The sequence below is a fragment of the Aulostomus chinensis genome, chromosome 3, assembly GCF_037954235.1.
Source record: "Aulostomus chinensis isolate RoL2024-O1b breed Wild chromosome 3, RoL_Achi_v1.0, whole genome shotgun sequence".
In the NCBI taxonomy this organism is placed as follows: Eukaryota; Metazoa; Chordata; class Actinopteri; order Syngnathiformes; family Aulostomidae; genus Aulostomus; species Aulostomus chinensis.
In genome coordinates, this window is record NC_141322.1 from 32,190,223 (window position 1) to 32,205,222 (window position 15,000).

At 49.6% G+C, this 15,000-nt stretch overlaps 1 protein-coding gene across 1 annotated transcript in view; it reads right to left on the reverse strand.

The window, feature by feature from the left end:
- The window catches only part of rnf123 (ring finger protein 123), a 91,732-nt gene that overhangs the window by 3,280 nt on the left and 73,452 nt on the right, over nucleotides 1-15,000 (reverse strand). Inside the window, exons 38-39 of the mRNA XM_086200457.1 lie at nucleotides 9,874-10,097; nucleotides 6,939-7,033 (exon numbers count right to left, since the gene is read on the reverse strand). Of these exons, the coding sequence (XP_086056583.1) occupies nucleotides 6,939-7,033; nucleotides 9,874-10,097 (319 nt within the window). The remainder of the gene's footprint in view (nucleotides 1-6,938; nucleotides 7,034-9,873; nucleotides 10,098-15,000) is intronic.

Sequence of the window (15,000 nt, forward strand, 5' to 3'; positions counted from 1 at the left end):
GTGACTGCTGACGGTGACGACGTCATAACATTTACCCAACAAGTGTATTTTGCCTTTCAAGCTCACAAAGTTTCTCCCTCCTGCATTACGTCTGAGGAGCTTGAGAATGCAGGAAGAACCAGCCAGGTGCGTGTAGCTGGAAGCTAACGGAGGCTGACGGCTAGCGGCTGAACCGTCGTCAAGAACAGGGGAGCAGGATGAGCAGTGGTGGGCAGTGACACTGGAGTTTTCCAGTACAGACCAGTTTAAGCTTTTCAGTGCCTGAATGTTACTCATCCAGTACTGATGCACCCCACCTCATGACACACCCCCAACAGAATGTAATGCTTTTGTTAAGAGAGACTTTTTTTTAATCCTTGAAGTTGCAGGTAGATCACATCACGTGTGCAGGTGCAACAGCTATGAGCGCCGCCAAACCAAACATGGAGGGAGGACAGACCACGCGTTGGTACGGTGGAAGCCCTGTCAGTGCTTTGAGTTCATCTCCGCCAAAGACAAGAACACTCCTGTCGGTTGAGGCACCAAAACTCAGTTACAACACCTGAAGTGGCAGCACAGTAAAACTAGTGGACAAAAATACTTGTACGGCAGGGTCCAGAGCCAGAGGTGGACCCACTGTGAGACCAGGAGCCAGGAGGTGTCATGAGGCCTGTTGGAGGAGATCATTCTTGGAGTTAGGAGGCATTATGGGCAGCATGGCTCAGTGGTAGAGTGGCCATCTAGCAACCGAAGGGTCGCTGGTTCGATCCTCGACCCCGGTGACCATGTCAAAGTGTCCTTGAGCAAGACACTGAACCCATAATTGCTCCTGATGAGTAAGTTGGCGCTTGCATGGTAGCTCCACCATCAGTGTGTGAATGAGACGACACTGTAAAGCGCTTTGAGTGCCGCTAAGGTAGAAAAGCGCTGAATAAAATTGAGTCCATTTACCATTGCTGGACATAAAACTGCACGTACAGACACTCAGAGCACAGATGACTCCCGGAACCCTTGGTCCCCCTTCTCCCAGACTTAAGGTTATAAAGAGGCAGAGAATGAATGAGGAAGTATGACACACACACCCACACCAGTGTAGTGTATCAGGTTGAGGAGGACATGGAGCAGGTCCAGGAGGAGGTGTGGTCCATGTCTCCAGGTTCTCAGGGAGCACAGACCTCCTCTCAGCTGGACCGAAACCTGCTGAGAGACAAAAACATGTCCCTGGGGATCTGGCTGAGGAAACACTGTCTGACCCAGCTGCATCATGGGATATGGGACTAAACACCATAGCCCCCATCCACCCTTCATCCATCCATCATCCCTCCATCCCTCCATCCATCATCGCTCCATCCATCCCTCCCTCTCTCCATGTACCCCCTCTTCTCCTGTTCAGGGTGGTGGGGGTGGAGCCTATCCCAGCAGCCGTCCCCCTGGACAGGTCACCCGTCCATGGCAGGGCCAACACATAGAGACAGACAACCATTGGCTCTCCCAGCCACGCCTACGGTCAATTTAGAGTCTGGATTAACCTGGTCCCTCTTGATGTCTTTGGACTGTGGAGGAAGCTGGAGTACCAGAGAGAACCCAGCAGGAACAGGGAGAACATGGAGACTCACCCAGAAAGACCCCGTGCTGCAGCCGGGGCTCCACCCACAACCTTCTTGATGGGGGGCCACATTGAGGACCTCTGCACCACCATAGCCCCCCGTATGTAACCACTGTTTTGGGTGTCCAGCCTAATGCCTGGAGGGAATGTTGCTGGATGCTAATCAGATACCTCAATCAGCCCCGACAGCTCAGGGCTGAGTCACATCATATCACGAGGGATTTGCCCCCCCATCGTCTCCTGGTCATGCCATTAGCTGCTCTCTCACCACCTCTGCCATCAATTATCATCTCTTGCCTCCTCTTCCTCCTCCTCCTCTTCGCCCACATTAATCCTGCCATTCAAGGGAAATCAATGAGCTCCTCTCGTGGGCTCCTCCCACTTCCCTGCTGAGGCTTCATTTCAGTCTCGTACCGTCTCAGCAGCAGCACCTTTGACACCTTGTTGACTAAAGTCAATGTCTGCCTTCATTTGTCTTCATTGATTTCGTTTCTCATCGATATTTGGACAGCTTTCCCAGAACCGCTCGCAGGGAGAGCAGCTCATCAGTCCCTGTCTATTTATGAAGAAATCCTCAACTTTGTTTCCCACAACTACGCCATCGTCCATCCAGAGTCTGAAGGAACTCGCCACACGGCGTCTTTCACTGGCAGAATGTTCCACGAGTCTGAGGAGTGCCTCTGACTGCTTCCCGGCTGGTTGGGAGAGGGAGGAGGAGCTCGAGGGTTAAATGTGATGATACAGCATTTAATGTGCCTGCAGGAGTCTGATCATGTGACCATCACCTGCTCTTGTTTCTGCTTGCGACTGTCACTGGGTCTCACGCTCATCTGATTGTGTCTATGGAGTCAGGAATGATCAATATTTGACCCATGAGGGCGCACAAATATGACAGCGTTGGTTTGGGTGGGAAGATCGGATGACGACCTGCCAATCAAACCCAGCATTTACATCCTGATGCTTCTCACTTCCTCGTCTTCCTCCTAACCTGTCAGGTGCTTGGCGCTCGCTGCCCTGGCCTTCATCCTCCACCTCTGGCTTGTTCTCAACTGTTATCTGCAAACTAGAGCCGTCCCTGCAGCAGACGCTAGGACACAAGTGTGTGTGTGTGTGTGTGTGTGTGTGAGACTGTGTGTGAGTGTGAGACTGTGTGTGAGACTGTGTGTATGTGTGTGTGAGACTGTGTGAGACTGTGTGTATGTGTGTTTGAGACTGTGTGAGACTGTGTGTGAGTGTGTGAGACTGTGTGTGTGTGTGAGACTGTGTGTGTGTGTGAGACTGTGTGTGTGTGTGAGACTGTGTGTGAGACTGTGTGTGTGAGTGTGTGAGACTGTGTGTGAGTGTGTGTGAGACTGTGTGTGTGTGTGTGTGAGACTGTGTGAGTGTGTTTGAGAGACTGTGTGTGAGTGTGTGTGTGAGACTGTGTGTGAGTGTGTGTGTGTGTGTGTGAGACTGTGTGTGAGACTGTGTGTGAGTGTGTGTGTGAGACTGTGTGTGAGACTGTGTGTGAGTGTGTGTGTGTGAGACTGTGTGTGAGTGTGTGTGTGTGAGACTGTGTGTGAGTGTGTGTGTGAGACTGTGTGTGAGACTGTGTGTGTGTGAGACTGTGTGTGTGCGTGAGACTGTGTGTGTGTGCGTGAGACTGTTTGTGTGTAACTGTGTGTGTGAGTGAGACTGTGTGAATGTGTGTGTGTGACTGTGAGACTGTGTGTGCGTAACTGTGTGTGTGAGTGTGTGTTTGTGTAATTGTGTGTCTGAGACTGTGTGTGTGTGACTGTGTGTGAATGTGTCTGTGTGAGATTGTGTGTGTGACTGTGTGTGTGTGTGTGAGAGACTGTGTGTGAATGCTTGTGTGAGACTCTGTGTGTGTGTTTGTGTGTGCTTGTGTGTGTGTGTGTGTCCAACTGGCAGGCGCTCAGAGACAGAGGTCCCTGAGAGAACAGGGGTCATGTGACTGGTGCTGATCGTCTCTGGTGAGTCAAAGGAAACCAAAAATAAAGAAGAGTGGCGTCTGGTGAAGGACGGAGGGACAAACCACCGCAGCACAGAGGATGGAAAGAACCAACAAGGATGGATGGACTGTAGAAGAACCAGTCTGGACTGGGGGTCGGGCCCACTGTCGTCACGAGCTGTGTCTTGACGATTGTTATTATCCTCATCAATGGAGGCAATCGGATGTTCGCTTCTTTCCAGCTTCTAAGAATTGGCTTGGATTGTGTTAAAGGGTTCTGAAGCATCACTTGTTGGTTCGCTTCAGCGATTCAGCACAGCGAGATCCGCTCTCCAAGTCAAGGCATTTCACTTGACATTGTACAGAAGTTACTTCCTGGATGTCAGCCAATCAGGGTGTGGCTGTGGCAGACCAGCTCGTGGTGGAGGAGGGGGTGAGGACCGCTCATGACACTGCACCATCATGGTGACTGGAAGGTTGAACTTCCTCCCCTGCAAGATGTTTCACCTTTGTGGTGCTGTAGCGGCGATGGTGATGTGCCCAACGATGGCACCAAGTGTCTGAAAGACGCCAACGGTGAAGCCCAAGAAATATCTTTAAGCCCCTCCTTCCCCGGAGCACGCGATGGCTGAACGCTGCCACCCACTCACGTACATATCCATCAGCTCTGCGGGATCATCAGCCTAATGTCCTGGGCCACACTGAAGTGCGGCCTCCTCGGCCGCCATCCTCTGGGTTAGTGGAGGAACGTCCACGTTTACACGCCAACAGCATAATTTATTATTATTACTGACGTCTGAAAAAGTAATAAAAGCTTTGAGAGTGACAGAGTTCAGCTGGAACGCCGCCCAGCCTCTAATGTTGGATCTTTTTTTTTCTGGCAAATGAGGAGGAACATTGCTGTCCGTGAATCCTTGTCCTCCGTCTCCACCTCTCGTCTGGTCCTCCCGTTCTCGTCCAGCATCCCAGCATCAATTCTGACGTGAATTTTGAGTGTAAACATAAAAACATAAAGTGTTAAAGTTTGTTTTCCCTCTGTAAGTCACGGCGGCGACGCAGCTTCACCATGACAACGGACCTGAAGTAGGAGAAAGTGCTGCAGCTGCAAACCCATCACTTCATCAGCATTCATAGTTGGAGATGGAAGTCTTCACAACTTGGATGCAGGTGTCCATCCTTCCTGTTCTGTTGTTCCCGTGATTTTCTCTTTCATCCACCTGTTTGTTCTCATTTCAACCTGACCTGGCGATGGGTTGGTAAAGCCAGAGGCCTGACTCCTCCTCCTGGGGGCCCCTCACCTCTTCACTTCACTACTCAGATCCCTTTTATCAGAACCACTGATGGAAAGACCACAATAACCACAACCACTTCTGTCCCTGATGCCTGCTTTAAGTACCTTGGATGGTTTGGGTTTTTTCCCTGCAACTGTTGAAGCAGAACCCTGATGGATCCCAGACGCAGGTCTGCTTGCTCCTCCGCCAACAATCTAGTATCACATCATCACTGGTCGGAGATCTGTGTGTGCTGGACATCATCACCTCATGAGCTTCTTCCTGTTGATTAGGCTGGGAATCCAACCTCCAACTACACGCTGCTGCGTCCAAGAGACAACGACCCCGTCCAGCTCTGAGAGTCCAGGTGCTGCAGTGGAGACAAACTCAAACTGCATGTGATGAGGAGCAGGTATCCTGGTCCTGTCCAAGTCTGTTTTAGGTCTTCGTCTCGTCCTGGTTCCACAAGACCAACATCCACCCGGATGATAGCCAGCAGCGCTGCTACGATGTTGGTTAACTGGGCGTTTCAGGCAGTGAGACAGCTAGCGAAAGCAGAAGCAGCAGATAGAGTTTGGTGATGGTGGGGTCGATGGGTGTGGTACAGCGCCACCACTGGTCATTGTGCTGCATGTGTCAGCCCAACACTATTACATCACCACATCTACGACATATAATTAATCAAATTATGTGCAGTTCGTTCAATCCTAAGTGCTTCCAGCAGGTCCCAGCAGGGAGTTCGTGGCCTTGATTTGCTCTTCGTGACTTTTTCTTTTCAAACGACACATCTCCTCTTCCGAGCAGATAAACGCGTCCCGCCGGAGTTAATAATATCTCACTGACATGACAAACCGGTCCTGGAAGGATGATAGAGCAAATCTATCTCTTATCAATAATACATCCTGTCTCCTCTCTGCTGAGTCGGGCGATCAGGTTTCCCCTGCAGAGACAAGCGCCTCACATCCCGCCTGACCTTCACCAGCCTGGCGCGAGTGAGCGTCGTCAGTTACCAGATACCTTCTTGTTAGATGGGGTTGATGCTCATGCGCTGCTTGAGAGAAACAAGAGTTCTGCTGCAAACGCATCCACTCCCATATCATCATTCATGTAGAATGAGCATGAAGAGGTCTCTCTTACAGCTCAGACCTGGACTCAAACATGGCGGTGCTGATCCAGATTCCCTGTCAAGTCTCTCAAGTCCTATGGTCAAGTTACAAGTCTTTTTAATCATCTGCTGAAGTCATGAAGGTCATGTGACCCTCCTGTCTTCACTTCATCAGGATTTTATGATGACATGTCGCTTCTCTGTCCGACCCCTTTCACAGCACACGTGCTCGTCAGCATCGCACACGCGGCTCCAACCCTGTTACCAAACGGAGCCCCTACCTGCCCAGCCCCGCCCCCACAGCAGATGTCCAACTGGCTCTGGAGCGTTCCATCTTGACCAGCGACTGAATAGATAATTATGTTTGTGGCTGCTGAGAAAGACTCATCTACCCAGTGGGCGGGGCTAATGACGTGCCTCATCATCATAGCTGTCCACATCCTCTCTTATCCGTGTTCTTGCTCTGTGCCTCTCTGGACCTCCCATGACGACTCCTGAATCTCTGGAGACGCGCACAGAGCCACTCAGGTGTCTCGGCTTGTTAGAAAGGCTGTTTTTGCATTCTTGAGTCACAGCAGCAGCTAAACGTTGCAGCTGCCAGGTTAGTTTAGTGCTCCAAGAACAATGAGAGCTTTTGTTGTGGCCATGTTCATGGATGACACAGGCTTCTTGGTCGAAATGTGTCATCCAGTTCTCCACTTCTCGATGCAATCCCAGGTGATCGAACGACGCTTTCCAAGTTCAACATTAAGTGCAAGAGGTTAATTTAGAGGCTCATATTTGTGCCAAGTGCCAGTTTCTTTTGGCTGAACATTTTAAAGGTGTCTGAAATGATTCAGCGTGTAACTGAACTTGAACAAACTTCCGAGGATCGCAAAGAAAACAAAAATGACAGTAAATTATCTTATTATTGCAGTATCAGGATACTTAGGAATCAGCTGATGAGAGTGTCGTCCTGCTAAATATCACAACTCTCAGACTCTCAAGTTACATAAAAAGTCCCCGGAGCCCAGCAGCGGTACTCACAGCTGTGCTGGCGGCGGCCTGCTGCGATTCCTCAGTGAGGAACGCCAACATCAGCTCCACCTTCTGCTTCTCCTCCTCACTGATGTAGTCTGTGTCTGTTGGAAGAAAACACAAAGACATAGTATTGGAGGGTTCAGACCAGGAGACACCCCAGGGGTCCATCTGGGTGGGAGTGTCCGGTAACACAGGGAAGTCTTAAGTGTGGGAACCAACACGGCCTTTGTACCGATGTAGAGAGTGAACACACACACACACACACACACACACACACACACACACACACACACACACACACACACACACTTCCTCACAGGCTGGAGAGCTTCCTGACCAGGGAGTAACCAATCCTTCCCATTAAGGTTACAGAGGAGGAAGTCCACATCTCTGGGAACCACACAGGAAGTTGTGCTGTATTTAGTTTGACAGCGTCTTCAGTTGCACCTCATAAAGAGAACGTGTTCTTCTTTCACAGCATTTTTAATAATCACTGCAAAACAAAGTCATAAATTGCAGTCAACTAAATGTCATAAAACAGTCAAATCCGCCAGGAGGAGACGTTATTCAAGAAATTTGAGGTTAACTTTGCATATTTCTGTCTCAGGTTTAGTTGAACCACAGAGGTCAACTCAGGGCTTCTCCCCACCACAATTCCTTCTTCCTCCTTTAAAATGATCATTTTCCTCTTCCGGACTCAAGAAACACCGTGGTAGTGTCACAAAAGATCCAAACTGAATGTGTCGGTTCAGCTCGTTTCCTTTGCGTAGACTCCGCCTAACGGAAGGCTGCGCTGGTGCCGTAGTGACCTGCCTGGCGATGTTCTTGTGACAAGGGTTTCTGTTCTTAGTGAGGCCAACTTGAGTGACGGCGCTCGTGCTGAGGCATCTGCTCTCCTGTGTTTGTGTCAGAGTGGCGTGGGTGGGGGTTGCAGCCAGTCTCCTTGCCTGATTGCAGCTGTCATCAACTCACCACCTCTGCAGGCTCTGAACCTTCTCTCCTGCTCCTCGCCAGGTTGTCAGCCAAGCTGTCGCATCACCAGCTGCCCTCCGTTCCTGCCTGCCTACGCTGCCTCACTGTGCCTCGCCATCCCGACTCAGCCTGCCACCTGCTCCCCTGCATCATCCAACTGTGATACCAGACGCCATCTAACCACCTTGTGGTCTCCTCAACTGAGCCACAGGAGAAGGACTGCTCTTCAGAACCACACAGAAAAACAGAAACCCTGAGCTGATGAATGGAAACATGAACCTGGATCCTCTGGAGATTTACACTGTTGGAACTCACTGACAATACAACACACACACACACAAACACACACACACACACACACACACACACACACACACACACACACCAGTAAATCTTTGAAGTGTGGCAGGTTTCTTCCCATGGTGCAACAAAATGCTGACAGGGGTCTCAGGAGACGCTCAGGTCTCCATCACGGGAACGCTAACACAACGTTTGATTGACAGCAGCTGGATGGTGATGGGACAAATGACTCGTCTCCAGCAAATTAATACATATCTTGTATTATTTGTTCTGCAAGAAGAGAACAAACAACCATTCTTCCAAAACACACATTTCACATGACCAAGGAGCCAGCCAATCCTGAGGCAGCTGTATGTGCAGTCCCGGTGATGTGAGGAGGCACCAGCGAGGCAGAAACATGGACATTAGCCTTCACTCGAGTTACCACATCGTCTGCTTTCTACTCACTTCTGAATTACAGTTGTGTGTCAGCTCACGGTGGACTGTCACTCAAGCAAGTGACCTTCGCCACAGTCGACAGCAGTCTGAGTCTCTACTCTGAAACGTGGCGAGGACACAGCAGCGAGATATGAGGCGGAGCTCATATATCCTGGCAGCTGAGTGCATGCTGGGAACACTGTCAAACATCTGAATGTGTTCCCTCTTAATTAGATTAAAGAAGAAAATGACTTGCTGGCAGTACTCCAACGCCAGATGATGAACATTTCCTGCACTCAGACATGAGCACGGCGAGCTGCGGCCTTCACCTGCACCTGGCGATGAAACAGACACCGCCTTGATTCAGGCGTTACAGGAGTACGGTGGTGCGTGAGACGGAACAGGAGGAGGAGTGGCCCTCTTCTGTCATACATACAGCGGGCCGACTCCCTGAAGTATGCAGGGGGGTTGACTGACCATCAGCAGAGGGCGCCATGGCTGTCAAGTACCCAAAGGGTCGTTGGTTCTATCCACACTTCCACAGATGAGCTTGCCGGAGTGTCCTTGAGCAGGACCCTACAACCCTGGCTGCTCCTGATGAGCGCCACCAGGGCGTGAGTGAGTGTGTGAATGAGTGAAAGGCAACACGGAGATCTGGAGCTGCTCGCCAAACCAAATCCTCCTTCCTACAATGAAGAAATGAACTGTTATGAATCTTTGCCCCACCAACGTAATGGAGGCGTGAACGGGCTGCCTGGCGTTGCACACTTGTACCATGTGATATCACATCAGGATGAACCAAAAAGACACAACCTCATGTATACTAGCATGACCTCCACAGACTCACAGCTCACAGAGAAGCATGTGTTCCCATGGCAACAGATGACCAGCCCCCCTGTGGCTACTGAAGATCACCTCGTCTGTTGATTTCAGCAGAACAGCAGCTCCTATCAAAGAGGATGTTAACAGCAGGAAGGTCACATGTGGAGGGAACTGACTGGCTGAAGTAATCTGACCTTCAAAATAAAAGCAGCAATGCTTTATTCCCCTCGCACCTCTGTCAGAGCTGCTTTGAGGGTCTTATTTCAGATGAGAAGTCCTCTGTTGCCAGTTCCTCGTTAGTAGCTCAGCTAAGGTCAAGCAGGTGGTTGTGTTTTTTGTTTCTGAGTGAATCAGCGACTCCACCATCACAATCTTCACCAGCAACATGGTGACCACAACAAACTCACACACACAGCTGTGTTTCACTCACATGCATGCAGGGAGAAGTGTTTGCGTTCAGAAGATCCGGCAGCTCCGGGAGCCGAGGGGATGGGAGGGGTCACGGATGACCCCAAGGACCCCACAACTGGACGGGCAGCAGAGCTGAGAGGCGCTGCTGAGCTGGAGGAGTCTCCGCCTTCGCCTAGCAGGTGCTGGATGGAGTGGAGCTGGAAACAAGGATCAGACAGCAGGACGGACGCAGCCCGGGATGTCCTGACGGTGGGACAGAAACATAGATGGAAACAATATTTACATCATTTCTGAAGACAATATTCATGAAAGACTTCGTCATGTTTTGTCATGACCACAGTGTGTGTGAACAATACGCACAGAGAGCATGTGGGAGGAGCCAAGATGAACAGAAATTTTTTATTTTTTTTATTTTTGGTGAAGCAATACAAGGCTCCATTAAAGACAAGAACTCTCTCACACACTGCAGGCTTTTATCAGACCGTCCAGCTGAACCTGATGGTCATGCAGCTCTGGTTCACGTTTTCACCAGTTCATTTCTAGGCCTTGAAGGAAAGTTTTCACGACCATACGCTCGCACCTTTGGTGAAACATCCGTGTCACAGCGCACCTGCCAGCGTTCCACAACATTACTTTAATTCAGGTTAAAGGGACAGCAGCCCCGGGCTTCATGAGGGGTCCTCTGCTTTGACCAGAAAACAACATTTCTACCACTGTATCAAATTAAAGTGACACTTTTCCAAGCTGGGAAACATTTCATTTCATTTTCCTCGACTTTCCCGGGTTTCCTGGAGCATGAGTATGATGTCTGAGCCTGCTTGAGTCAATGGCCAGTGTTTACCCACCCATTGTTCTAGCAGCCACTTTTGGTTAGGGTCTTTTCAAGTACTTCATGTTCTATAAGAGCAAAAAAGTCCAAGGAACTCTTCAAAGTATTGATAAAATGCTTTAACACATTAAAAACAAGGCACCAACATGTTTTGGCTCGAGGGCCTTCGTCAGGGCATGAAGTGATCAACTAAACACCTGTGATGCCTACACACAGGTGAGGAGACCCACACCTGCACATCATGGCCATGGTGGACATCCAGGGTGGAAGCAGGAAATCGTTTGGCCACCAGAAGTCAGAAAAGGTGAAGAGGTCCCATGTGATAATTGTAATAACAGCAATGTAATATAATGCAGGTAGCAGTCGGGAGGACATCAATACGTCAAGATCCTGCAGATTAAAAAGATTGCAAAGTTGATCTCGAAATCCAAGCAACACATTAAACATCCAGAAAAACGGCCTACTTCACTTGAGACCCATCATCAACACGACAAACCGCTACAGGCGCGCATGAACCCTCGCAACAGAGACCCATCCTGTTGACAGTTCATAGAAAGAGACCGTCTCTATGGTGTCGTTTCAGCCTGGGAGGTGCATGGCTCTAAGGTTATGGATCCAACGGCTCCCCAGCTGGTCTGCCTCCTCTCCTAGGTGTCATTGGGACATGACCGGTCCCCATCGCTGCAGAAGAGACAGCCCATGAAGTGTTTGACACAGCAGAATTTCTTCACTTTGACTGCGGACTCGTGTTCTGTCTTGAAGTCGTCTTTCGTGCGTTCTACATAGAGAACATCACACAGCGAGCAGGTACATATAAATACGACACGTGTGGTCTCACGATGAATGAAATGTCTTGTAGTGCACGTCTGCAGAGCAAATGGATGCTCGCATTGTTTACCACAGCCACATTTAAATGCGCCATTTGGGAGTTTTGGTAACCACGTAACTGGTTCACTGCGCTGAACATCTGAAAGACTCAGGAACTCATCCTGGACTTCAGTCAGAACAGAACCCCCCCTGCACCCATTTACATCAATGGGGAAAGCGTGGAGCGAGTAGAGACCTTCAAATTCCTCGGGGTCCACATCTCTGCCAACCTCTTCTGGACAGCCAACACGTCAGCACTGGTTAAGAAGGCCCAGCAGCGACTCCACTTCCTGAGGGTGCTCAGGAAAGAACAGCTTGACACCAACCTGCAGGTGACCTTCTACCGCTCAACCACTGAGAGCCTGCTGACGTACGCTGTGTCAGTGAGGCACTCCAGCTGCCCTGAAGCTGGCAGGAAGAGTCTGCAGAGAGTGACCAACACAGCACAAAAGATCCTGGGATGCCCCCTGCCTGACCGAACCACCATCTACACCTCACGCAGCCTAAACAAAGCCAAGAACATCATCAAGGACAGCACTCATCCCGCATTCCACCTATTCAACCTGTTGCCCTCTGGCAGGCGCTACAGGTCCATCCCGGCAAAGACAAACAGACTCAGGGACAGCTTCTTCCCCAAAGCTGTCACCATGCTCAACGCTAGCCTGCACTCAGGAACTGAAGTGCCTCTGCACCATCACCGGCACTCTCTTTTCTTTTCCACCACCAAATCTGCCAGCCTCCTCCACAAACCAGCTCAGATGAGGACTGAACTGTAGAAGTCACTCTGTGTGTTTTGCACTGTCACCAGGACTGTTCTGCCATGTTCGCACTGCAAATGCTACGTCACCTCCATCTGTTGATGATAGCCACCTTGATCTGGTACTGGAACGTGCCTGTGCACCTGGATGCACCACAGCACCACCTGAGGCTGCTCTCCACTCCCACATGTACCCACAGTGGGACTTGCACAAGCCTGTTTACAGTTGTACAGTCTATGTACATGTCTTATATGTATTAGTACATGTCCTCATGTCTTTGCAGAGTCTATGTATAGTTGTGTCAGTATTAGTCCTACAGTAGGGTTAGTAGTGTAAATATGGGTCTGTGTATATTTGTCTGTTTGTATGTGCACATCCCAGGGAGCAGCGTTGCTCTCATTGTTCCTGGGATGATGACAATAAAGGCATTCTATTCTATTCTATTCAAAGCACATCCATGATTTGTTTAAATACAAAGTCCTGAAACACAAAAACGTTAATGCTCAATGTCCACTCTGCAAGCTCAATCAAGAAATCAGTTGGTGGTTCATGCGGATGTAGGCGCTTGTCTAGGTAGTGTCTCAGGGCCGAGGGCCCTTGACCATGGTCAACAGATGGATAAAGCGCAGCCACGTCCATAACTGCCATGAGTGCCTTGGGGCTGACGTTGGTATGTTGCTGTATTTTACAAAGGACATCCATAGTATCTTGAATGTACACTGGGACAGACGAGAGTAAGGGCTTTGTATAAAAATCCACATATTTCGAAATAGGCTATGTAAGTGAGTCATTGCCCGAACCAACGGGCCTCCCTGGTGAATCAGTAAAGTCTGCATGTAAAAAGATGCCATTCGAGAATTCCTGCTGAATAGAAATTCAAACTCTTGCTCTGTAATCAGGTTCTTGTTCATGGCCTTGGAGAGAAGATCCTGACGTTCACGACTAAGAATCACAATCGGGTTTCTAGTCAGAGAGAGACAGAAAGGGTATCTCGCAGCAGTCTGTACTCCTCTTTTGCGTATTGTTCCACTCCCCATAACACGACCGCCCCTCCCTTGTCAGCCCTTCTAATCACTTCCTCTTTGTTGTCCGATAGTTCTTTGAGTGCTACTCGTTCTTCCTTTGTTAAGTTGTGTCTACTAGAAGTGTTGTTCTTTGACAGCAGATTTACTTTCCATTTAAGAGTACTGGGTTAGGACAAAAAGAGGACTCAGGCTTGAATGGGGTGGGTGCATGGCTATCTGTGTACGGTTGGACTGGAGTAAATGTAGGGGGGGGGGGATTTATACCACACCCTGAGATGTAAATGTCTATGGAATCTAAAAAGGTCTACTCTCACGTCAAAGTCATTGGCCTAGTTAGTCGGGGCAAATGACTTTGAAGAGTACTAGACTAGTCATGTTCGAGTCATGAAATTTGATCTACTGCTTTCATTGGCTGATGATTTACTCAAGAAATCAATCCATCAGGAATTTCTGACAGACACTCAGTCAACTTCTCCTTAAAAAGAGTCTTATCACACAAGATGTTCCGTTTCCAGCTGAATCAGGGTGGTCATTTTGTGCCTTGTTGGTCCTTCACCATGACTCACGTGTTGTTGAGCTGCTGAAAAGAGACAGAGACAAAGAGACGGAGTCCAAGTATCAAGGAGAAGCAGGATGGAGGAAAGTGTAATGGCTGCTGTCATGAAAAGGTCAGCGTAGATTTGACTGGAAAATGTCATCGGATTCCTCTTGTGCAGGACACCGCTGACCCGTCAGCTCAGGTGGGATTCATGAGGACGGCTTAGTGACTGTCCCCTTAGTTACTGTTGCTGGCTAACAATGCTGCACGCCTGCTGCCCCTCATCACAGTTGCATCATTGTGACTGACGGCCTCTTGTGAGCGTGTGCATCTTAGGATTTGAGTTTCAGCATCAGAATGTGCTGAGCTGCTTTCAGAACCTCGGGGAGAGCGGTGAGGCAAAAAGACCAAGGGTCTACAGTTGGAGGGACAGAGACAAGGAGAAGAACGGATCGACAGAACCAAGAAAGAGACAGAAGCAGACAGACAAGGACAGAAAGAGAGATGGGTGGGGGTGGGGGGGGGGGGCTGGTAGGTCAGCCCGTTGGTTCTGATTATCTTCCCTCTATCTTGTACTGTCTGACCACACTTTGTTTTGGTGTCACCGCTCTAGATCCTGGTGATGTGGATCAGTGAGTCCATGTCTTGCTCATTCCTGCCTACAGCTGGATCTCATCATGTAGGGGAGACTGGTGGTGGATCCACTTCAGAACCGGATCAGTTGCGAGTCTTAGTGCTGACCTGGCTTAGGGATTCAGGTCTCTGCAGAGCAAAGATGGTACATCACCTTGGTTTATAACACCTGAGGATCACCTGTGCAGCTTTGACTTGTTCTCCAGACTTGTTCTCCAGAGCTCCCCTGAAATCTTGATGAAGGTTCTTAGGTTCTGTTGATGTGTTTTCCAGCTCTCCAGTATCCATGTGAGTGTCACTGAGTCAGAGGCTCTCGTCCATCCAGGTGGAGTCCAAGGTTGGTCTGCCCAGCCTAGCAGTCTTGGGTAAATGCTCTCGCCACTTGTAGCTGGTTCTGGTATTCCCTGATCCTGCTACAAGCTCCTTTCTGGGTCCCACTAGTTTATTGGGCCATGTGCCTATTCAACTTAGTCGCTGTATCTGATACAAACAAAAA